The following is a 25,372-nucleotide window of genomic DNA, read 5'->3' on the forward strand; positions in this document are numbered from 1 at the left end:
ATTGAACATGGACAAAATGTCCGCTTTTTTTGTGTCAAACTGTTCCGTTTTCAGCAACAACAAAAAAGTTTTTGCATTAGCAATATCGGAGTTTAATGACTAGGCCCCTTAGAGTTGAAGAACATTGCTCATTTAAAGTGAACCAAATTTCAGTTATACCTATACCGATTATGTATTTTTTCTTGCTGATGTGAACTAGGGCAGGTTTGCACATCTCGAACCAGGATATAAATCTTATATCTCAGTGTTGGTGCAAAGATAATCCCTAGTAGCATTTACTTTCTTTCCAAATTCTTCTCCCTTTTCTTTTTGAAGCAAACGCATGCACAAGTCAAGAAAATAGATTAGATAGGAAATATTTGAATGTCTAACACATGAAAACATATGTAAATAAGAGAGCTGATTTGTAATGCGTCACGCAATATTTTAAATATGTCCTGCCTACAGAAATAGGTTATTTTATAAGGGAATAAACCATTTCCAAACTCTTGAACGCATTTAAGAAATATTCTGCTACCCGGAGTAGCAACGCGCCGTGTCCATGTGAATGGATATGGTCTTCTAATGCGCACAGCTAGCCCCTTGCACAAAACAATGTCTGTGACTATAATTAGGCCTCATCATTTGCACAGTTCTTTGTGAAGTTAGCTGTTCTATAACTTATTTAGTGTGTAATATTAGTAGAACGAAACTGTACAGTATTGTCCCTTTCAGATAAATATATTTCTCTGTGAGAGTTATAGGATTCGTTTTTCATTTTATACCTCGTACGTATCTCTAAATATGTTTTTTGTATGATTTTTTTTTTATATATATATTTTGGTGTATATATGGAAAAATGCATGAAACATTTATGTGATTTGTTCAGTTACTGAAGTCTTGCTGCTGTCAAATTGTTACTATATATACTTTGTCTCTTGGAAACTGTATTAAACACATTTCATATGTAAATAAAAGTGGAGCATTTGGCTCGTAAGAGATGATGTTTGTACTGTACCATTGCTCAATCTCTCAAAAATATAGAACATGCATTTGAATCATAATAAGTCCCTTCTGCATTGAGTATTGTAGTAACATCTTTTGTTGTGGTTTTTTTTGTTGTTTGCTTGCGAAGGTCCATGATTTGTGCGTAGTTCCTAAGGTATCTTTGAAAGAATAACGGGGCAATTCTTGTACGGGTCTACGTGCTTTGATTGGCGTCATCAGAGACATACAAGAGGATTAAAGTATGTGGAACATGGGAAACAGGAGAAGCACCTTATTCAGAGAAAAGCTGGTGCACAAATTGGTTTTCATGCATTGTGACATTTTATGACGTTTTACAGCTGTCTTGGAAAACTGGTAATGCGTATGCAAGATATAGAAAGATTTTATTTGAAATGCATAATTTTGGGATGGTTGTCTATAAATTGTACTGCCAACCAGCTGGATTCATTCAGAGGATTATTGAGAAGCAGCACAATGGTTATATGCAGCCTGATTGTACTTTTGGTGTGTCTCTCACCCATCTCTGCATTTCCAGCAAATGTTTCTTTAAAATGTTTAAATGACACACTTAATTACCTATCGGACCTTAATTCCAGAGAACCCAAAGCCTATGCCATCATGAGTAAGTATAGCAATTTACTGTTCTTTTCTGTGACATTACATACTGTAGTCATTTGTTTTTCTCTTAAGTAATGTAGTACAATTATTTATCTCTATTTATATAACAAATATATATCCTGTTTAGGTCTTCTATTAGGAATACTGTCTATGTAACTGCTGATACTCAAAACTTGCTAATGAAGTATTTGTTAGGATGATTTGAAAACAGTCCAGCACACCATTGGCAAGACGAATGTACAGTAGAGGTTTGATTAAGCATGTATGTATTGGTACTACAGATGAGCGCTGACATTTAGGGATCCGAGGATAATTGAATCCGTGGCTCTGCATGCTGGGCCTGAATCGTGTCCTGCACGGATGCCGTGGTATTTGCCTGCAGAAGTACAGAAGCTGCTTCTCTGTCTCCCTGCTGCCATTTCGTGTCTGCGTGGGAGAGGGGGGAGCTGTATGTGTGGTCCAGTCTTCTAAATTAAATCACTATTATACCTATTTTCTAAGTTCTATGAGTGCCTTAGCTACGTACACCCGGTCAAGCTATTGTAGCTGTGCGTAGCTGCAGACCAAGCTATGTATGTATGTATGTATGTATGTATGCATGCATGTATGTATGTATGAGAGTGGTAAACCTTGTGGCGCTGAGGAAAAGAATGGCCTAGGAAATTCAAATGGACTGTGGAGATTGTCCTGGGCCTAGGAGATTTCCTAGGCCACTCTTTTCCTCAGCGCCACAAGAGGTTTACCATTCTCACATCCATCACTGGTTGTGAGATAACCAGAGAAACTTTTTGGGCAGCTCTTAGGACTCTTTTTCGGACTCCACCACACAGGTTTATATCATTGTCACGTATTGTTTAATTAGTTTAATTTATTTAGATTGTCCCACGAGCGCTATACTGCACTTAATTTTCACTTGCAATGTATGTATGTATGTTTGCATGTATGCATGTATGTTTTCATGTATGTACACACACACACACACACACACACACACACACACACTTGTGCCTAGAGAAGTAGAAAAAGAAATGTGTGTTCTTTTCATATTTTATAATCGGACATCTGTTATAAATCAGGCACCAACACAGTGCACAGTGTTATGTTAATTGTTTTTGTTTTACCAAACTGGAATGGATTGACTGGTATAGAGACTGATGAGATATGTTAGATGGTGATTATATATACAGTAGATATATATAATACATATATATTAGTCCATGTTTGATTAGATATAATGTTGAGGTGTGTGTGGACAATATATCTTTTTGATCACCACTGTTTCTGTGCGGTCTTCTTTGTCACATCATTCTTCGAGTTAAGTTTCTCTGTATGTATGTATTTTCATTATTTTTGCTAAATATATTGTAAATCACAAATACTTAAATAGGAAGCAAAAAACAGCTCCAGATCACATTCTACTTCTTTTTTTTTTTCTTCACATTTTGGTCATAATCTAAAAAAAAAATTACAAATCAAATAGAACAGCTATGACCTTTCTCTTGCCTACCATAGTACAGAATGTGAAGGCTCACACAGAGAGCAGAATACTGCTGGAGAAGGGGGTAGTGGGTACAGTTCAGACGACAAGCAAAGGAGAGCAATGCTAAGGTACTGTATTTATAGGAACTGAACCAAGAAACCAATTCTCTTTACAATTAGCAGGGACAATGGTCCGCAGGACTGGAATTAAGAATAATACTACCCATAGAACAAATGGTCATTAGCCTTTCAATTGCCGTGTGTAGGTGAGACAAATACTAAGTTTGGGCCAGGGTGCTTTGGGGCAGAAGTGTGAAGGGCTGTAGAATTGCCAGGAGCCAGCCTTGGCTGGTGTAGCCGGCAGGATACTGGGCAGAGGGAGGATAGGGACAGAGTCAAAATAGAGCTTAAGGGGGTAATGCTGTGTGTGTCGAAAGTGGCTGTTGGGAACTATTTTGACCGACAATTACCTATAGACATCAATGTGAATTTTCGGCTAAAAACATCCACTTCAGCAGATCTAGAATAAGGGTTGAAGTACAAACCAGACTTGGGAATGCAAGAAGCAGAAACTGGCTGAGCGAGCTAGCTGGTGGGCAGAGCTGGTCTGCAAGCTGAGACAACAAGCCTCAGACCAGCGGCATGGGAGCTCAAATATAGAATATTTACCAGAAAGGAATCGGTTGCAGATAATTAGCTTTGCTGCAGCATGGGCGATAAATGGCCTGAACTGGAATTGATACTCCACCGCACAACCAATACAGCATTAATCTTCCAACAACTAACACTACTGTATATTATAAAGACAATGAGAGAGCGGCATCAAAATGGCGCACTTTGCTCCAAAACACAGTGCAATTATTTGCCTCTGCATCCATTTGCACAAGCGACGTGTATGAATATTACTAATATTGCTTCTTACATTTGATGCAGATCTCTTAGGAGCAGTGGTTAACGCCACCCAAACCTGGCAGTAATTTCATGCAGAGAGAGGGAAATTACACCAGTTGTAGGTGCAACTTTTGAGGGACCTCATTATGATATTGCTCTGACTCTCCTCGCCTTACTCCTCCCATAACCACTCCCTAAAGCTTTCATGTCGCAAGTGAGCCAGTTTGGGGCATTTAAGGAGTATCGCAATTAAGCAATTTGCACCCGTTCTGGAGTAATGCTCCAATTTGCAAGATTTGATACATATCCTTTAATGTCTTAGTCCAACATGTTGACCTTTTTATCAAGGTTTCCTTCTGGAATTTGCCATTTACTCTTGGTAATAAGCTCCCAACAGCTTTGCTTTGTTTTCTATTTTTATACTGTGCCTTTTTAGCTTATTCTTAATTTTTTGTATTTATGGAACTTAATTTTTAAAAAAAAGTAAATTTCTCACATTGGAGCAGGTAAGTCCTTAAACAGCACAAAAGTTGGAGAAACTTCACAACAATGCATCAAGACAAAAAGGTAAGAAAAAAAGTATTTGAAATGTTGCTTTTGAATAATAATGACTATTTCAATGTATTCACAATGTAAATGCTGATACAGAGTGTCCATACTTGTACTTAAACAGGGTAATTCCTACGGAGTGAGGATTTGGAGGCTGGGCATATGGTATTGCATGCAAGCTGCCTTCAAAGTGACATGCATAGGTAATTGTCATAAATCCAGGTGTACTATGTGTACTTGAGGGAAAAACGTGAACTCCCTCGTTTCCACTCACCTCTGTCACTTGTACCAAGGACTGATAGATATATAAGCTACAACTTCCAGTTAGTAATTGTATGAATGAGACCAATGCATGAAGGTATACCACTGCATAATAAAAAGCCGAGTTACTCACTCCGTTGATGGACCACATGGATTTGTCGGCATGTTCCAACCGCTGTAGGCGACAGGAAAAAGATGGTTGTTTGGCGGTGTACTGCAGCGAAACAGAACTGGACTGCTGGTGTATTGAACACACAATTTTAATGGCGCAAATGCAAATAAACAGAGCCACTTTAACGCGTTTCGCGCTGTAAGGAAGCGCTTTGTCAAAGGAAGCTCTTTGACAAAACGCTTCCTTACAGTGCAAAACGCGTTAGTGGCTCTGTTTGCATATGTGCCATTAAAATTCTGTGTGTTCAATACACCGGCAGTCCAGTTCTGTTTCGCCGCAGTGCATGGCCAAACAACCATCTTTTCCTGAAATAGATGGTAGCAAATTAAAAATCTAAATATTTAATATTCATATGTTAGTATGTTATGTTTTTTTTTTATTTTTTTTTTAAACTTGTACTTTATTTGCATTTTTTGTTAAGAACAATGGGGAGTGGGGTACAGAACATAAAGAGGGGTAGGATGTTACTTTTGAATTACATATCTTTGTATCAAGTATATAACATCTTTTGGTGGGGAGACAATAATGACATCACTGTTGGGACAGCATATAAAATAACTAGTACAATAAATTAACTTAAAAAGACTGGGAGAGGGAAAAGGAAAAGACAAAAAAAGAATGTCATTACTTTAGCAACAGTTTTCCACCTGTCGGTGTACCATACCAGTAAAACTAACATAACAGTATATCAGCACACGTACCTTTGTGGATTATTGAGTACCGAATACCCTCCAGGCCCCCCTCCTCGTTTTAGACCGATACGAAACATATTCCACCAAGGTTTCCTCAAGGGATAAGTGTTTTTTTTTTCCCCTCCCCCCCCCTATCCTTAACTCATCGGTTTTTATGGCACTTCTATTATGTGTTTTTCAGATTTGGAGAGTTCCCCTATTAATATATCTATGTCCTATATAAGTTCTCCACGGTTCCCAGACTTCTAAGTATTTCTGTACTGTGTCGTTTTGTATCCCCATCAGTTTTTCCATAAGACAGATCCTCCATAATCTCTCATTTACAGCGTGTATGGCCGGCTGCTGTTCCTGTTTCCAGGCTTTGGCTATTTCGCATCTGGCCGCTGTATATATGTGTGTCAGTAGTTTATCGTCAATTTTTTCCATGTTTTCAATTGGCCTGCATAGCAGTACCTTCCACGGGTCTAAGGGGAAGGCATACCCAAGAATTGCCTGTGCCATATGTGTGGCCCTCCATAGCTTTGTAACCTTCGGGCACGTCCACCACATATGTACAAACGATCCCTGCTGGCCACACCCCCTTGTACACATTGGAGACATGTTTCTGAAAAATTTGGACAATCGTAGTGGGGTGTAGTACCATTGGTGGAGCATTTTATAAGCATTTTCTTTTATTAATACACATGTGGAGCTCTTTGCTATTCCTTCAAATATATTGTCCCACTGCTCCTGATCTAGTTGTTCTCCCAATGCCTCCTCCCATTTTGTTATAAATTTGTGTTTTATCTCCGGTTCCGTTTTACCCTCAGCAAGAATGCTGTATACTTTAGAGATCAGACCTTTTTTGTCCACCCCTATGAGGCACACATTCTCAAATGCTGTGAAGTCACTATATGGACCTGTCCTCTGTATGTGATCCCTCAATTGAAGATACCTAAAGAAGGCCAAATCATGAAGGCCATTTTCTCTCTTTACTGTCTCAAACTTTTTATTATCTTTGTTTGCCCATAGGTCTTTTACCCTTATGATTCCTGCCTTGCTCCAGTCCTTAAACGCTGTTGGTTCCGTGCCCGGGATAAAGCTAATATTATCAAATAGTGGTGTCACCTGAGATTTGAAGTTGGATAGCCCATGTTTAAGTTTCAATAGATCCCACATGATTAGTGAGCGTGTGATAGATTCCAGGGACACCATCAGAGCTGGTCTTTCTTTCTTTGTTAACCACAGTATCATTTCTATAGATGACCCTGATATCATATCGGACTCAATTTCCACCCACTTTTTCCTCTGTTTATGTGCATGCCAGTGGACCAGTTGGCTTACATGTGCCGCTTGATAATATTGCCACAAGTGTGGCAAGGCTAGCCCTCCTGACTGTTTGGATCTATAGAGTGTGGGCAGCTTTATTCTCGCTTTTTTGTTATTCCATATGAATTTTGTGATTTTTTTTCTGTAGCTCGTGTATGTCCCTAGCTCTGACCTGTACTGAAAGCGTGTGGAATAGGTACAAGATTCTTGGTAGTAAGTTCATTTTAATAGCGTTTACTCTGCCTATCCATGATATATGATACCTGGACCATTCTTCTAGGTCTTTTTTCAGTGTTTTTATTAGTGCTGGGTAGTTTGTCTCATATATAGTGTCAGTTGTGTTGGTCAACCAGATTCCCAAGTACTTTATGGCTGTGTCTTCCACGCGAAATCAACGTTTATTTTTATTAGCTTTAGTTGTTCCTGAGGGAGGTTTATATTTAGGGATTTGGATTTTTCATTATTTATTTTAAACCCCGATAATTTCTGGAACTCTGACAGGTTACTAATACAGTAGAGGCAACTCTTATTCGAACAAAAACCAGTGGCAATTCCCCAAAATACCCAGGAAACATCCAGGTACACGCTGGGTACATGCCTTAAACTTTCCTTAAACTAGCCCCAGCATTTCTGCATTGATTAATGGCCTATCAGATTAACAGCGAGGGGTCCCTGGCAAACCCATTCAAACTGAATTGGACTGCCAGGGATCCCTGCTGTGTTAATCCTATGGGTCGTTAGTCAATGCAGAAATGCCTTAAACGTGCCTCAAACTAGCCCAGAACATACCCAGCACATACCCAGAATGTAACCCGGCTAGTTTACGGCAAATGTTCGAATAAACGTTGCCTCTACTGTAGGTTTGGGAGTGAGGTGAAGGGTTTTGAAATTGTTAACAATATATCATCGGCGAACAATGCCAGCTTGTATTCTTTTTAATTACCTTAATCCCCCCAATATCTGCGTTCGCCCTGATTTGGGCTGCTAGCGGTTCTATCGCCAATGCAAACAATAAGGGTGACAGAGGGCAGCCTTGTCTTGTACCATTTCTGATGTGGATTTTCTCGGTCTGCATATTAATATAGGCTACTTTAGCTGTGGGTTCTCCATATAGTGATGTAATAGCTTTCATAAATTTGCCTTTGACTCCAAATGCCCGAAGTGTCTCAAACATATACCCCCGATCAATACGATCAAAAGCTTTTTCAGTGTCTAAAGATAGTAGCATCGAAGGCGTTTTATTGTGCTTAGCTATCTGGATTAAGTCAATTGTTCTTCGTGTATTATCCACTGCCTGTCACCCTCGTATAAATCCTGTCTAATCTGCGTCTACCAGTTGTGGAAGATACTTATTCAATCTAGTGGCTAGTATTTTGGAAAATATTTTGAGATCGTTATTGATCAGGGATATCGGTCTGTAGCTTTTGCATTGGGTGGGGTCTTTTCCCTCTTTATGTATTAGTATTATTTTTGATTCCAGCATTGTTTGTGGGAACTGTTTTCCCTCAAGAGCCTTATTAAATAACTTTAGTAATTGGGGAACTAATATTTGGGCTAGTTTTTTATAGTATATATTGGACAGGCCATCTGGTCCCGGGGCCTTGGAATTTTTCAACCCCTTTATTGTTTCTAATACCTCTGTCGATGTGATTGGCTGGGATAGTGTTGTTATATCCTGTACTGTGAGTTTAGGCAAATTCATTTTTCTGAGGAATGCTCTCTGGTTTTCCTTGGTGGCGTTCCCTTTATCTACTTTGTCTCCATTGTATAGCTCTTTGTAAAATGTGGTGAATTCATTAGCTATTTTCTGTGGATTTGTTGTACACACCCCATCTTTTCTTCTAATGCTATGTATTCTAGATTGCATTCTATCCTTCCTCAATCTTGTGGCCAGCATTGTCTCAGCCTTATTGGCCTTCTCGTAAAAATGTTGTTTTGTCCATGCTATGGCCTTTTCCGCTTTATCAGTCAGTAATAAATTTAATTTCCCTCTTAGATCCCGCAATTCAGTCTCAATGGCTATACTGTGATTTGCTTTATGTGCCTCTTGTAGGTTCTTTATCTTTTCCTGCAGAATTACGGTTTGTTTCTGTCTCTCCCTCTTTCTATGCGTTGCGACACTTATAAGTTTTCCTCTCACCACAGCCTTATGGGCCTCCCATAGGATATAGGGTGAGTCCACGCTCCATTCGTTTATTTGGAAGTAGTTAGTTGCCTCGTTACTGATCTTAGCTATGACCTCTGGCATCTTTAGTAGAGACTCGTTTAATCTCCATGACACTTTACTTGGCTTCTTATGTATGTCTTCAATGTGCACTTCTACTGGGCCATAGTCTGACCAGGTAGTAGGGTGTATTGTGGGCCTTTGTAATTTTTGGGATTAGTAGAGAGTCTACAAATATGTAGTCTATCCTTGTATATACTTTGTGGGGAGCTGAATAGAAAGAGAAGTCCCTTTTTTGCGGATTCATCTCCTTCCATGCATCCCTTAAATCAAACTCTTTAAGTCCCTCTCTTAGCGTTTTTCTCTCCCCTTTTTGGGCAGCCAGAGTCTTAGCTAGAGCGGGTTTAGACCTGTCTTGTTTTTCATTTAAGGCTATATTAAAATCTCCCGCCAAGACTATGCGGCCCCGGGTGGTTGTACCCATCAGTCGGAACAAGTTTGTAAAAAATATACTCTTATTTGTGCGTACACATTAACTAGGGTTATTTGTGTATCTTCTATATTCCCTGTGAGTATTAGGTATCGTCCCTCTGGGTCCCTTTTTACCTTGTCTATCGTAAATGGAGAGTTCCTCGCTAGGAGTATGGCCACCACTCTTTTTTTCTTTTTCTTCTTTTGCAGAAGCTGTGTATACCTGGGGATAGAATTTGTCCCAATACGTAGGGGTAGAGCTAGCAGTGAAGTGCGTTTCTTGTAGGAATATTATGTCCCCTGATAATGTTTTATACTCTGTCATTGCTAACTTCCTTTTTACCACATTATTCAGTCCCTTGGTGTTATGCGATATTAATGTTAGTGTCATTTGTATTTACCTGGGTGTGAGGTCTTCTTCTCTAGTGGATTCATTTTCCGGTTTCCCTTGAGTGGCGGCCTGGAGGGTATTCGTGCACATCTTATAGTAATGAACACAGTTAAACATGTAAACATCAAAAATAAAACAACATATATAGGATAATCCAGGTGGCTAACATGTCCTGGATTTGTTTGTTCACTGGTCGTGAACGGTCTTTCTCTGCGATTGCGCAGTAGCGCTAATCCCACACCCATATCCTTGAGTGTGTATGGACCGTACTGTGGTCCCATGCGGCGGGCCTGCTTAACAACCAACTTTTTGATTTATTTTTTATTTAACATCTAACATTTAAAATTTCTATCCCTCCTTTTTTTTATTTATTTTTTTTATATATATATATATATATATATATATATATATATATTTTCGTAGACCTCCCAAGCCAAATATGTAGAGCTAAGACATTGTGATCAACTCTATATTGAACCAGCATAATTCAACAAATTTTTTTTTTTTTGCTTAACTTCTTGTTTTCTGCGTACTCGCACCAGTAATTGTAATCTTCGGGTTACCCACTCATCTATGGGGGGGAAAGGTGGTGACCTCTTGCTATTCCTTATCTGGGTCTACGTAACACATCACAGTCTATCATTTTTGGCGTAGGTCCGTGTATCGGAATTTTCGGGTCTTCTCTGTTGTAGCAGGATTTGCATAGACCTAAGATTTATGGGGTTCCTTTGGTTTTCCTCTATGTGGGGTGGCTCCTCCGCCCACTTCTTTCCATATCGGTCTGATGGGAGGCGGTCTGCGTTCTTCTCTGGTCATGGAGTCTGGTGGTTGCAATCCCAATCTTTCTAGGAAGTCCACTCCTTCCTCTGGATCCCTCAGTTAGGCTTGCGTTCCATTTCTGGTGGCGATAAGGCGGAATGGAAACCCCCACTTGTATCGAATGTCGTTTTCTCTCAGGACTTTTGTGATATGTTTCAGGGCCATCCTCTTCATAAGCGTTGATGGTGCCAGGTCATTGTACACGTCTATAGTCACATCTCCCCATTTCAGCCCTCCTTTTTCCCGTGCCAGATTAAGAACCGCTTCTTTTTTTTTTTTTTTTTTCCACAAAGTTTTTTTATTAGGCATTAATACATTAATACAGTTTATATGGTTACATACATATCTTGGCCTAATACAGTTTTTTTTTTTGTAAACATCTTTCTTCCTTTGTGATGAATGCTGGGGAAGAAACAGAAAGAGAGAGGGGGGGGGGGATTAGAAGAGGGGTGGAGGGGTGTGGAGGGGGGAGTCCCGTCTAACTCAGTTTCCCATGGGGGGGGGGAGCGGGGGGATATTTCGGTCTTTGTATCCGCTATCGGTAAGGGCCCATTTATTCTACCATTCGTGTCAGCCAAGGTACCCATGTGTTATAGAAGGTTGCTGTCGTCCTTTTCAGAAAGGCTGATAGTTGCTCCATCAGCATTACTTCCTGTATTCTTTTCTTGACCGTTTGCTTGGGGGGGGGGAGACACCTTCCACGCAGCAGCCACCGCACATCTGGCCGCCGTGAGAATGAAGGAGACTAATTTTCCTATTGGCCGGTCAATGTTCTCTATTGGCCTGGCCAAGAGGTAGGTTAGCGGATCAATAGGTATCGTGAGGTCTGTGACCTCTGTAATTATTGACTGTATGGTTTCCCAATATTTCTGAATTTCCGGGCATGACCACCAAATATGGGCCATGTCTCCCTTTTGTCCGCAGCCTCTCCAGCATAGATCGGAGGCCAGAGGGTAGATTTGATTTATTCTGACGGGGGTGGGATACCAGCGAAACAATATTTTATAAATGTTTTCTTTGATTGTGGTACATATGGAAGTTCCTGAGGCTGTTTCCCAAATACTTTCCCAGTCCTCTCGGTCTATAACTATGTTCAATTCTGCTGCCCAATTGTGCATATAGTCATGGGTGGGGGCTTCTATTGCCCTCTCCAGATCTGTGTAGATTTGAGTTATTAGACCTTTTTGGTGGGCTGTTTCTCTGCACAACCTTTCAAAACTGGTGAGAGGGGGAAATTCCAATGTTGGGGATAATGCTTGAATAGTGTGCCGGATTTGGAGGTACTTGAACGGGCTTAGTCCTACCATTTCGTATTTATTTTGCAGTCTTTGGTAACTCAGGAACTGCCCAAAACTCAAAAGGTCGGCAACTGCTCTAATATTCTTATTGGTCGAATTGTCTCAGCTCACACCCTGGTGGGAATTTGGTATTTTTAAGGATTGGAATAAATTGAGATTTAGGGGTCGTGAGTTTGAATTTGAATTTACATTTCATCCAGATCTCCCATGTGTGTCTCATCGGACCTAGTTTAAATTTACTATTCTGCATGTCTTCCCTGCTCAGGGACCAAAGGCAGGCTGGCAGTGAAGGCGTGCCGGCGTATTGTGCTTCTATATCGAGCCAGCAGTATTGGCCTGGGTCCGCATTCCAGACTACTACCTGGCGCAGTTGGGTGGCTTGATAATATCTTGTAATATCTGGGACTCCCAGGCCCCCTCTTCCTCTTGAGGCAAGTAGAACAGCTCTGGTGATTCTAGGTTTTTTACCCCGCCAAATAAAATGGAAAATATGTTTTTGTATATTCTTTAGTTCTGAGCCAGGGATGTGGATCGGGAGTGTCTGGAAGTAGTATAATAATCTGGGGAGTATGTTCATCTTAACCGAGATTATCCTCCCAATCCATGATATTTGGTATCCTCCCCATTTATCTAGATCTTGTCTGATTTTCCGAAATAGGGCTGGGTAATTATGTTGATATAAAGATTGGTAGTTCCCCGATATCTTTACTCCTAAATATTTGATACAAGAGGAACTCCAACGGTAGTTAAAATTTAGCTTGAGGAGTTTCACCTCTGGCTCTGGCAGGCTTAAATTCAGCGCTTCAGATTTGTCGTTATTAATTTTGTACCTGATATTTGGCCAAAGTCTCTGAGCTCTTTTTGAAGATTGGGGAGGGAAATTTGAGGCTTGGAGAGTGTTAGGATAACATCGTCTGCAAATAATATCTTATATTCCTGATGCGCAATTGTTATACCTTGGATGTCTACATTCTGTCGGATAGTAGCTGTCAGGGGTTCTATGGTAAGCGCAAAGAGGAGAGGTGATAGGGGTCATCCTTGTCTTGTGCCGTTTTTAATGTTAAATCTCTGAATGTTGCCCCCTGGCAATTTTACAGCTGCTGATGGGTCTTGGTAGAGTCTGCGGACCCCTTCTAGATATGCGTCCTTAAAGCCGAATCTACGCATAGTATGGTCTAGGAAGAGCCAGTCAATTCTATCGAACGCCTTCTCTGCGTCCAAGCTTAAAAGTATTGCTTTGGTGCCTGTGAGATGGACATGATCTATAATATTTATTATGTTACGAGTGTTGTCAGAGGCTTGCCTGCCCGCGACAAATCCTACTTGATCTATATTTATAAGCCTCGGTAAGATAGGGTTTAATCTATTTGCTAAGATTTTACTGTATAGTTTGAGGTCATTGTTGAGAAGGGAGATCAGACGGTAGCTTCCACACTGCATCGGGTCTCTACCATCCTTATGAATGATTGCTAGGTTAGCCAGAGACATTGAGGTGGGGATTGGGTTCCCCTCCATAAAATGATTGAACATTTTTAATATGTGTGTGGATAGAATGGGTAGGAATCTCTTATAATAGGCATTGGTGAATCCGTCAGGGCCAGGGGACATGGAGAGTTTTAACACCTTGACCGCCTCTGCTGGTTCCTCTTTTGAGATTTCAGCGTTGAGAACTGCATTTTCCTCCTCTGTTAATTTAGGGAGGTTGCAATTGTCTAGATATTTCTTTATAGAATCCGATGCTCTTGGTTCGGGTCGGTCATTTTTGGATCTTAGGTTATATAGTTCAGTATAATATTTGGTAAATTCTCTTGCTATTTTATTATCGCTATATTGTATCTCACCAGATCTATTCTTGACCGCCGTTATTTGGGATCTTTTCTGTACTCCTCTTAGTCTACTTGCCAAAAGTCTGTCAGCCTTGTTGCCCTTATCATAGTACTGTTGGTTTGTCCATCTAAGCACTTTTTCTACGTCCTCTAGCTGTGCTTGTTTCAGTTTTGCCCTGGCTGTGGTTAAGTTTTTGTACGCTCTTTTTGAGGGGTTAGTTTTATGAGCTTGTTCCAATGTAATAATGGTGTCCAAAAGATCCTTGATCAATTTTTGTTTGACTTTCTTCCTATGGGATGCAATAGAGATAAGTTTGCCTCTGATTGCCGCCTTATGGGCTTCCCAGAGGATTGCTGGAGATGTAACTGATCCTGAGTTGAAGAAAAAATAGTCCTTAAGCGAGGTTCTTATCTCTTTCTATCTCAGGATGGTTTAGTAGTGAATCGTTTAGTCTCCAGGAGTAGGATGTTGTTTTTTCGAATGGTACTGATAGGGTCAAGGTGATGGGAGCATGGTCTGACCAAGTGATTGGGCCAATATCCGATTTGGTGGAAGCTTCCAGGACATTTTTGGTCAGTAGAAAGTAGTCTATACGGGAATAGGTCTGGTGAGGTGCTGAGTAAAAGGTGTAGTCCCTCTGACCCTGACGTTGGGTTCTCCATATGTCAACCAATGAGAATTCGTTCAGTATTTCCCTGAACCCTTTCCCATTATGTTGGGAGTAGGTTGTACGGGGGTGACCCGCTATGGATGACCCGCTATGGATGATCTGTCTTCAGAGGGGTTTATGACCATGTTGTATACAGTTATATGTAGGGCAGCATATACATTTAGTGCTCCAAGTACATTTCGGTTTGTGTTACTCTTATGGTCATTACCATGGGGTCCAGAAGGGGGGGGGAGAGGGGGAGGAGAGGGATGGGGGGGGGGAGGAGAGGCATCATGAACTATCACGTATAGGGCAGCATATACATTTACTGCTTCATTTCGCATGATACATTGCATGCAACATAGTAGACATTTGCTGCTTCCTTTCAGATGGTACGTTGCATGTAACACAGTGGATATGTACAAGACATTCAGCTTCTGGGTTGAACCATATATTATGAGTAGTAACACATGTCCCTTTTCATTGCTCGTGTAACACGTGGTCACAGCAATAGCATATCAGCATGCAGTGCAGTAAATATCTGTTGTTTGTTTTTGTTTTTCCTCTCTCTACACTGTTTTAGCCATTGAATCCTTTGTATATCAGTATTGCCTGACCTGAAGAAGAGAGGATAACTCTCGAAAGCTTGTCCTATGACATAAATTGTTAGTCCAATAAAAAAGGAATCACCTAATACTGAAGAACTAATTTATTCTGCAATATATATATATATATATATATATATATATATATATATATATATATATATATATATATATATATATATATATATATATATATATATATTTGTGTGTGTGTGTACAGTCATACTAATAAGTGCTCCCACATAGCTTGTAGGTCACAGCACGCCTCGTTCCACAGCGGAACGGGATGGACCCAATGATGAAGCATGCCACCAAGGGTTTCTATTGGGTGAGGGTTATATAAAGAAAACATTCTGTTTTCCTTGCTTTTTTGAAAAAGTTGGTTTTGCACTACTGAAGGGTCTTTTTTGGATTAGAAGTATATATACCCACCCACCCACACACACTGTGTGCCACACACATACACTTTTCCTTTTTCAAGTTTCTATTACTGCATACAGGGCTGTATTCAATAAATAGTGCATTGTAGGTGAGTTATTTGAAGTTCACAAATCTCATCTCACCAATATAGCTATGCACTATGCAAGGAAAGCTTGGATCTCCTAGCAGGAGAACTTTAAAGGGATTTTTTCAACTCCCTGCAGCTCATCTACAACCCACAGTTTATTCAATACCGCCAGCCCGGTAATGAGCAGAGTATTTAATGATCCCCATTTCTTTTTCTTGTGCCCCACCTGGCACACATGTCTGAGGATCCTGTGAGAGAAGCAGCCTTAAAAAGTTGTAGTATGGCTGGAATTTCTGCACTTAAGCGCCAGAGTGACATGGCAAGTTTTCCAGGCACCCACCAGATCCTGCAACCCTGAGTAGCTGCTCTTTTTTTATGTCATAACTACACTTTCACAATTGCTTTATTAACCTTCAAGCTTTCTCAAATTTGCTTGAAAATGCACCATTTGCCCACTCTATTTTTCAAAATTTTCTCGGGGAGAAGAATTCCCCCCTATGCTGGTTGGGCTCGCTCGCCACAGTGCAATCGCCACCACTTTTACGCCGGGCACTGGCTGTTAAAATTATGCCCCCCCTCCCCCGAAAACATTTCTGCGGACGCCCATGAGCACCTGGCTGATTGGAGGTTTGTTAGAGAAAAGGCTCCTCCTGAGACAGGAAGGAGAGACTCCTGAGCTCACACGTGGGCTGTACCAGGAAGGGACAGAAGTTTTGAGCGGCTGTAGGTGGACAGCCAGACAACAAAACAACAAGGGGGAGAAGACTTCTAAAACCTGAAAGCGCCTTACTGTAGCACAAAAAAGGCTACACCAGGAGAGCAGAGAAGGATTCCCCCCTACAGCTACCAGAGAGACAGATAAGCTTTACTTTCTAAGACTGGTATATATCTGCACATATCAAACTATATGTTTGGGGCTGGGAAACTATATGTTTGGGGCTGGGATACATGCTATGTAAAGGGAGTTCTGGACGGCATGTGTTTAACTAGAAATACTCCCAAGTGGAGCAGAAGCTTTGTTTGACCCTTATTTGCATTTGTTTGACGATTTTCATGTGTTAAAGAAGCAGGCGCAATAAAAGCCTTATTTCAGTTCACCTTAAAACCAGTCTCTATTGCGTACCTCTGCACACGTCTCTTACAGGAATACTTCTATCAATTTTACCCCAATTGCAACAGAACTTATCTACCATCTCCTTGGTATGTCTGTCTGAGTGGAATAGGCAAATGCCTCCCTTAATTATTAGTCAGGGGAATTTGTTTAGAGTATTTAAGTCAGTCTATCTTGGCTGTGCCTTATGGCTGTGTCATATATGAAGCATCGGTGCAGTTTATATTGGAGTTTAATTGGGGGTGAGGACTACAATAAGAACTGAACTCTGCACTTCAACAACAACCCTGCAACTGTGAGCACTTAACTTTATGAATGCTCTGACAACTTGTACTCATCTATAGAATCCGTTTCTATGCTGCTGCTTAATCTTCAGTGCGATACTGCCCTCCCATGCCTGATTTTATGCACCTCTTTTAACACCTACTCTTATCCTCCAATACCTGGGAAGTCTCTCCTCCTGCATCTCATTATGTCCTTCCTATTTGCTGTTTTCTCACTCCCGTGTAAACTTTTCTGTTCTCTCCAACTTCTCCACTCCTATCCAAATTTCTTCATCGCGCCTTCCCTTCACCTATGCATGTGCCCATACACTGCACCGCTATTTACACAACTCTTTCCCAGCAACTTCTCCACCCCTCAATAAAAATCAAATCCTCTATTCACCTCCTCTCTCTCTACTCCTTCTTGCTGCTGGGGATATCTCTCCTAATCCTGGACTCGCCCATAACACATCAGCTCTCACCCACTCCTCCCTGCCACCTCTTTCCCTGCTAATCGTATTAATCTATCTAATTTAATACCAACCAACCTTAAAACTCGCATCGCAAAAGAAGTGTCTCAATAGCCTGGATTCATGATTACTATTCCACACTCCATCACTCCTACCAACAATTATGGCCAAGTACTGCCATCTATTGCACTTATTCCCTCACCTGCTGTCTGTATAAATCTCCCACTTAGATTGTAAGCTCTCCTGGGCATGGATTTCCTTTCCTATTGTCTCAACTTGCTGTGGTTATTGTATTATTATAATTCCCCATACTGTATTGTCTTTGTGAAGCGCTGAGTACAAGGTCGGCACTATATACATACATACATACATACATACATACATACATACTAACACATCCTTAACTGTGAATTGAGGGCTATGAAGCAAAAACCTCAGTGGGATTTGATTTATAATTAAACTCTAACATTTGATTCTATGCTCCTAGTTTATTCAATCAATTGCTATATTTAATTAATTACTCTGGTTTTATCATGTCCCCAGAATAAATTGATCCCTGCTATAAACTCCATACCTTTTGAACTCAGCCGTGCTATACATTGACAGGCCATTCATGCCAATTAGGCAATAGAGGCTGTTTGATTTTTGGCTAAAGGGCACATACCCGAGCATTTAATAATAATAAAAAAAAATGTATTATTTGTTATTTAGGCTAATTTTTTAACTTTCACTATTGTTAAGTATGGTTTTCTTTTATTAAAATACATCAGGCTAAATTTTAATTAACTAATTGGGGTACCTATATTTTGAGTGCAGCAACAGAGGAACACTTCCTCTCCAGTTTCAGCCTGCAATTTAGGGAGTTTTAATAGGAGCTGCATAATGCACATATTATAATGAGATGTATCAAACTATGCATCTCTGTGCGTCCCCTACAGTACCTTGTGTTTTACATCAAACAGAATTCCGCCAGGTCAGAGGTTGTGTAAACATTTCTAGCTAACTTGTAGCAAATCTAGGAAACTCCCATTTGGCCCTATCAGAAGAAAGAAATGGAGCTATGCATGAACGAAACCTTGTATTGCATTTCTTTATTTTGATGTATATGTTGTGATATTACACAGTTCAACTTATAGTTGAATTGCAATAACTAAAGTGAAAAGGCGCCGGATTATTTCTTGTTGTTAGATTTATAATAGCACCAAACAATTGCCATCTTAGGTAAGAATGTACAATTATATATTACATATACAGCCGCGGCCCCTTTTAACCTCCTACATCCCCGAAAAAATTCAGGGATGTTTTCCGTTTCTCACGGACTTGGCCGCACATCCCGCATTCACCAGATAGCGCTAGACAATGAAAGCACAATGAAAGCGCTTAGCGCTAGACAATGAAAGCGCCCGCGGCGCCCAAAACAGCCGAAAATGGCCCGCATCTGCCACGATTTTAAAAATCGCTGGGAAACGGCCGCAGGAGGTTAAAGGCGGCCGCCACTGTAAAATAAGAAAAAAAGGGGGGAAAGGCGCAGAAAGGAAGGAGGAGATAATAGTACTGGCTGAAAAAAACCTTAAATGCAGGCTTGCTAATGCAAGAAGCCTGACAAATAAAATGGGAGAGTTTGAATTAATGGCTACAAGGGGGCAGTATGACATCATAGGCATTACTGAAACATGGTGGGATGAAACTCATGCCTGGACAGTTAATTTAGAGGGTTGTTCCCTTTTTCGGAAGGATCGCGCAAATAAGAGAGGAGGTGGAGTATGTTTATATGTTAAATCGGATCTAAAACCTATTATAAGGGATGATGTTTGTAAAGGGAATTATGAAAATGTAGAGACCATGTGGATAGAAATTAGCAGTGGAGGTAAAAGTATAAAGAAAATGTTTATAGGGATATGCTATAAACCACCAAATATCAGTGAAATTGAGGAAGGTAAAATACTTTTGCAAATGGAGAAGGCATCAAACCTAGGTAATGTTTGCATAATGGGGGATTTTAATTATCCAGACATACTGTAAACTGGGGCAATGAGGTTAGCATTACAACAAAAGGAAACAGGTTTTTGGCCGTGCTTAAAGACAATTTATATGACTCAAATTATTGAGGAACCAACCAGGAGAGGGGCAAAACTGGATTTGGTAATATTAAACAATGTAGAAGTAATAGCAAATATTAAAGTCCTGGAACATTTGAGTAACAGTGATCATAACATGGTCTCATTTGAAATAAATGATCAAAAAACAGATTACTTGGCTTCAACAAAGACCTTAAACTTTAGAAAGGCAAATTTTAATAAACTAAGGACTAATCTACAAGTAATACATTGGGATGATGTTTTTGCAGGGAAAAATGTAGTCGATAAATGGGCAGTCTTTAAAACATTGTTAGAAAAGCACACTTATCAGTGTATACCCTTGGGTAATACGTATAAAAGAAATAAGTCAGAACCAATGTGGCTAAATAAACAGGTAGGGGAGGAAATGGAAAAGAAGAGGCAGGCATTTAGATTATTGAAGTCAGAAGGGACAGATGCATTATATCAGAATTATAAGGAATGTAACAAAAATTGCAAAAGGGCAATCAAATTAACAAAAATGGATAATGAAAAAAGGATTGCAATAGAAAGTAAGGTCAACCCTAAAAAGTTCTTTAAAGGACATTAATAACAAAAAAAAATGAGAAAAGAAAATATAGGACCCTTTCAGTGTGAGATGGGCAGGCAGATTATTGGAGATAAGGGAAAAGCCGAGGTATTAAACACATTCTTTGCTTCTGTGTTTACAAGGAAAGACTAAATTTCAATTGTAGTGCCGCAGGAGGAAGCCACAACCTCCAAAGAATTCTGGGACCACTGCTTTTTAACTTGTTTGCTCAATCTTGACCTCAAGGTCATTAATAAAGTCTCAATCTTTGCTGAGGATACACAATTTAGTAAGGTAGTAGAATCAGAGCAGGATGTAATGTCTCTCCAGAAAGGCTTGGAGAGACTGGAAACGGGCAGGTAAATGGCAGATACAGATAAATGTAAGGTTATGCATTTGGGAAGCAAGAATAAACAGGTAACTTACAAATTAAATGGGGATAAATTGGGGGACTCCTTGATGGAGAAGGATTTAGGAGTGCTTGTAGACAGCAGGCTTAGCAATAGTACCCAAAGTCATACAGTAGCTGCACAGGCAAACAAGATCTTATCTTGCATTAAACGGGCAATGGATGGAAGGGAAGTAAACATTATTATGCCCCTTTACAAAGCATTAGTAAGACCACACCTTGAATATGGAGTACAATTGGCAGTGGTGGCACCACTCCTTAGAAAAAACATTTTGGAACTAGAGAGAGTGCAGAGAAGAGCCACCAAATTAATAAAGGGGTTGGACAATCTAATTTATGAGTTGAGGATAGCTAAATGTAGATTTATTTACATTAGAAAAGAGGCGTCTAAGACGGGATATGATAACTATATACAAATATATTCGGGGACAGTACAGGGAGCTTTCAAACGAACTATTCATCCCAAGGGCAGTACAAAGGACTCGTGGGCATCCCGTAAGGTTGGAGGAAAGGAGATTTCACCGGCAACAAAGGAAAGGTTTGTTTACAGTAAGGGCAGTTAAAATGTGGAATTCATTACCCATGGAGACTGTGACGGCAGATACAATAGATTTGTTCAATAAAAGGTTGGACATCTTTTTAGAAAGGTAAGGTATACAGGGATATACCAAATAAGTATACATGGGAAGAATGTTGATCCAGGGATTAATCTGATTGCCAATTCTTGGAGTCGGGAAGGAATTTTTTCCCCCTTATGTGATATCATTGGACGATGAGACACTGGGGTTGTATTGTTTGCCTTCCTCTGAATCAATAAGGAAGTATAGATATAGTATAAAGTATCTGTTCTCTAAATTTAGCATAGGTTGAACTTGATGGACGTATGTCTTTTTTCAACCTCATCTACTATGTATTTTTGCTTTATCTGCTGATAAGTCTGCATGCACCTCGAGCACTTAAAAATAAAAAATCTATGTACACAAACATTTCCAAATCTTACTACTATAAAGGGACTTTAAATCCAGTGTCTAATCTTTGACGTCCCAATCACAACATCTCCACACGTCAATCAGTTTAAAGTACAATCAACATCTTTTTGCCTAAAGCCCTGTTGCATTTCTATTATTTGAATGTGTTGCTAGTATCCAATACATCCAATGCTTAACCATCATGGTTATCCTTAACATTTTGTGATATACAGTAGGTACCTCCACCCCTATATCTCCTCCAGCTTATAAAGAGGGAGAGCAGTAAAGGGGAAAGATGTGTAACAAAAGGACAAAAGTCAGTGGTAGTAGTTAAAATCTGATGTGTTATAAACGGGGATTTATTAAAAAGGAAGCTCAGTCTTTAGGATCTGCAGTTACAAGAGGGTAAAAGAATAATAGCATGTGAGAGATAATACTCTATGCTAGAGGCAATCACCAACGGGATTGGGAGTTCAGAGATGTATGGCTGGATACTCTGGGACTTTGTTACACAGGCGTCAGCTCCTACCACGGATGCAGCACACCTCAAGATGTCCGGATAAAGATGTATGGAGCGACTCCCCAGCCTCACACTGTTGAGACCCAGAAGGTCGAAATAGCTGTCTGTGGGCAACTATACCCTTATGAAGTCACGTGTGTGCGACGAAACGCGTTGGGACGTAACGTGCTGAGGTGATGTCACCGCGTTTTGGAGCTACGGGAGGAGATTGAGGCATCCCTGCAGGCTAACAGCTGATTGTAAATACTCGGCTGTTTTCTACACGCCACATACTGCAGGATCGGGGGACTCGCTCCATCTTTACCCGGACATCGCAAGGTGTGCTGCACCCATGGTAGGAGCTGACTCCTGTATGACAAAGTTCTCTTCCATTTACAGATGTCAACAATAACACATACAAAATGTACATGTACACACACATTCCCAGTAAGCTCAAACTCCAAAACCCACCACATCATATACAGTGGTGTGAAAAAGAAAGTACACCCTCTTTGAATTCTATGGTTTTACATATCAGGACATAACAATCAATAGACCATGTGAATGCGTAATGCTAAAGACCATAAGCCTGCATACCAACGTCAAGGTATAACCAAATTTGCAGGTATTGTATTGTATGTCTTTATTTATATAGCGCCAAAAGTGTACTCAGCGCTTCACAAAGAATATAGTACAGGGAATTATAATTATACAATAAGTGCAGCTAAATCAGACAATCGGAAAGGAAATCCCTGCCCCGAAGAGCTTACAATCTAAGAGGTTTAATGGGAAACTTACAGAGACAGTAGGTGAGGGACTAAGTGCTGTAGATGGCGGTGCTTGGTCACAATGGGTGGTAGGAGTGACTGAGTGTGGGACATTAGCCATGAGGGCAGGCTATTGGGATGCTTGATTTGTGGGGTAAAATTTAAGGAAGGTCAGTGTTAAATGAAAAGGTTAACACCATTTACAGGGGAAGAGGGGGCGGGGAGGCATGAGTGAGATCAGGTGTGTATGTCTGGCTTCAGGCTTAGGGAAGATCCCCAGCAGCTGGAAGGAGTAGATAGAGGGTGTGAATAGAGAATTTGTGTGGGTGTTTTTAATTGAGGGGTAAAGAAGTTGTTGGGAGAGAGGTGTATAAATAATGGTGCAGTGGGGAGTGGAGATGTTGTAGAGATTTTCAAGGTGTGTTTTTATAACAGAATCAATCTGACTTCGATTAGCATTAGAGGCTTCGATGAAGTCACTTAGGCATTGAAACATTTAGCAAAATCCTGTTTCATATTTATGCTTACACAGTGTGAGCTTTTGTAAAAAAGTTGAAATTGTATCACCCATTGTTAAAATATTACTATTTTTTCCTAGTAGAGATGAATCCAAGTCATTTATTTTTTCAAAAATATCGCTGAGGTAACACAAAATTTGAAGACATCTTTCGTTGCAGAATTCTGCAGCCAAGGTGGGGTTGTGATCTGAAAGGTAAAGTTGGAGTTCATCCTTGAGCTCAAAGACTCAGTGAAGAATATTTCCCCATGATAACCTCCTTTTGCATACAGAAGTTAGATGGTTATCATATTGTGAGCCCATTTCATTACAGAAAATTGAAAATAACCTGCTCTGTAAAGGTCGAGCTTTAATAAAATTCACTATTTTTATTGCATCGTTAAGAACTTCATTAGCTTCGGGCTCAAGCTTTTTTGCAGCAAGAGCGTCACGATGTATCATGCAATGTGTGAATTTCAATGTTTAGCACCTTTGCTCGGAAATCCTTCTTATGTCCCATCATTGTAGCCGCACCATCTGTACACACCAACACCATTATGCCAGAGCAGATTATTGGCCTTCAAAAAAACTCTTCCACAACATTGAAGATATCTTCTTCCGTAGTGTGTCCTTCAAGTGATTTGCAGAACATCATGTCTTCTAGGATTTCACCTTCATAACAGTATCGAACAATGTCAGTGCTTTCATCCAGTTGGATTGCAAACTGAACACTTTGCTGAATTTGAATTAATAGTTGTGTTTCAATGTCCTTAGATAAAGCTATAATACGTCTCTTTACTGTGTCACGAGATAACGGTATTGTTTTTAAGGCTTCAGCATATTTGCCACCATACATAATTTCGCAGATCTTTATTGCAGCCGGAAGTACTAATGTTTCACCAATATTATATGGCTTCATTATCCTTGCAATGAGTTGAGAAACTTCATAAGATGCCCTCTGAGCCTTTGACGATACTGTCACATATTTATTCATGATACTTGCATTTGCCTTCTGCGATTCTTCATGTCGCTTAAAATAGGCAATATCTTTATCTTTGTGTTCCAGATGCCTGGTAACCAAGTGGCGTGAGTTTATTTGGTTTCATACTGTCGTTGGCCAAGATCTCAGAACATAATACACACCGTGGTCGTTGCTCATGATTAACCATTGTCCAAGAAAATCCAAATTTAAGATATTCTTCTTTATATTTTCTTATTTTGCTACTGGAAGATTCCATTTGCACATTCTGTGGTTTTAGTATTTTCAGCAATGTTGTGCAACTTTTGTACTTTTTTTGATGGACCATCATTTGATGAGGTAGCAGTTGTAGCATTTCCACCAGCCTTTAAAAACCACTTATCCATGTTAAGGGACAAAATATATTTAACTAACTGTTAACGATAGAAAAGGTTTTACTCATCCGGAGCCACAGATGATGCTCCAATTAGATCAGGCGATTAAGACCGTGGCTATATAAAGAGAAAAAAAAACTGATATAGCTCAACACTGTATGATATCATATGTGACAATCACACGCAGATTCTCCTCATCCTCCTTCTCCCTCATCCTCTTCTTACCCCCTTTCTATTGACGTCAATAGACGCATGCTGCAAATGGATTCTTTAATATTATTTTAATTCTTAACACAATAATAATTAGTTTGTTCTTGTATAGCGCTGCTAGTTTTATGTAGCGCTTTACAGAGACATTTTGCAGGCACAGGTCCCTGCCCCGTAGAGCTTACAATCTATATTTTTGTGCCTGAGGCACAGGGAGATAAAGTGACTTGCCCAAGGTCCAAGGAGCCAACACCGGGAATTGAACCAGGTTCTCCTGCGTCAAGCTCAGTGCCAGTCAGTGTCTCACTGAGCCGCTCCTTGTCCCGGACGTAAGGCCATTAATTATTATCCTCCATAGACTGTAAAGTTAACACACATTCCTAGCAAGCTCAAACTCCCACACCCACCACATGATGAATATATATTTATGTCAACCAGAGAGCTACTGGGTGTGGCAATGGTATACAACAAGAGACGGGGTGCCCAATGCTACA

General features: G+C 40.2%; 1 protein-coding gene across 1 annotated transcript in view; it reads left to right on the forward strand.

Moving 5' to 3' along the window:
• Nucleotides 1-1,257: 1,257 nt before the first annotated feature.
• The window catches only part of LOC142496461 (O-acyltransferase like protein-like), a 157,448-nt gene continuing 133,333 nt past the window's right edge, over nt 1,258-25,372 (forward strand). Inside the window, exon 1 of the mRNA XM_075603489.1 lies at nt 1,258-1,609. Coding sequence (XP_075459604.1) covers nt 1,312-1,609 — 298 coding nt within the window. The 5' untranslated portion in view covers nt 1,258-1,311. The remainder of the gene's footprint in view (nt 1,610-25,372) is intronic.

Source organism: Ascaphus truei, chromosome 1 (genome assembly GCF_040206685.1).
Source record: "Ascaphus truei isolate aAscTru1 chromosome 1, aAscTru1.hap1, whole genome shotgun sequence".
Lineage (NCBI taxonomy): Eukaryota > Metazoa > Chordata > Amphibia > Anura > Ascaphidae > Ascaphus > Ascaphus truei.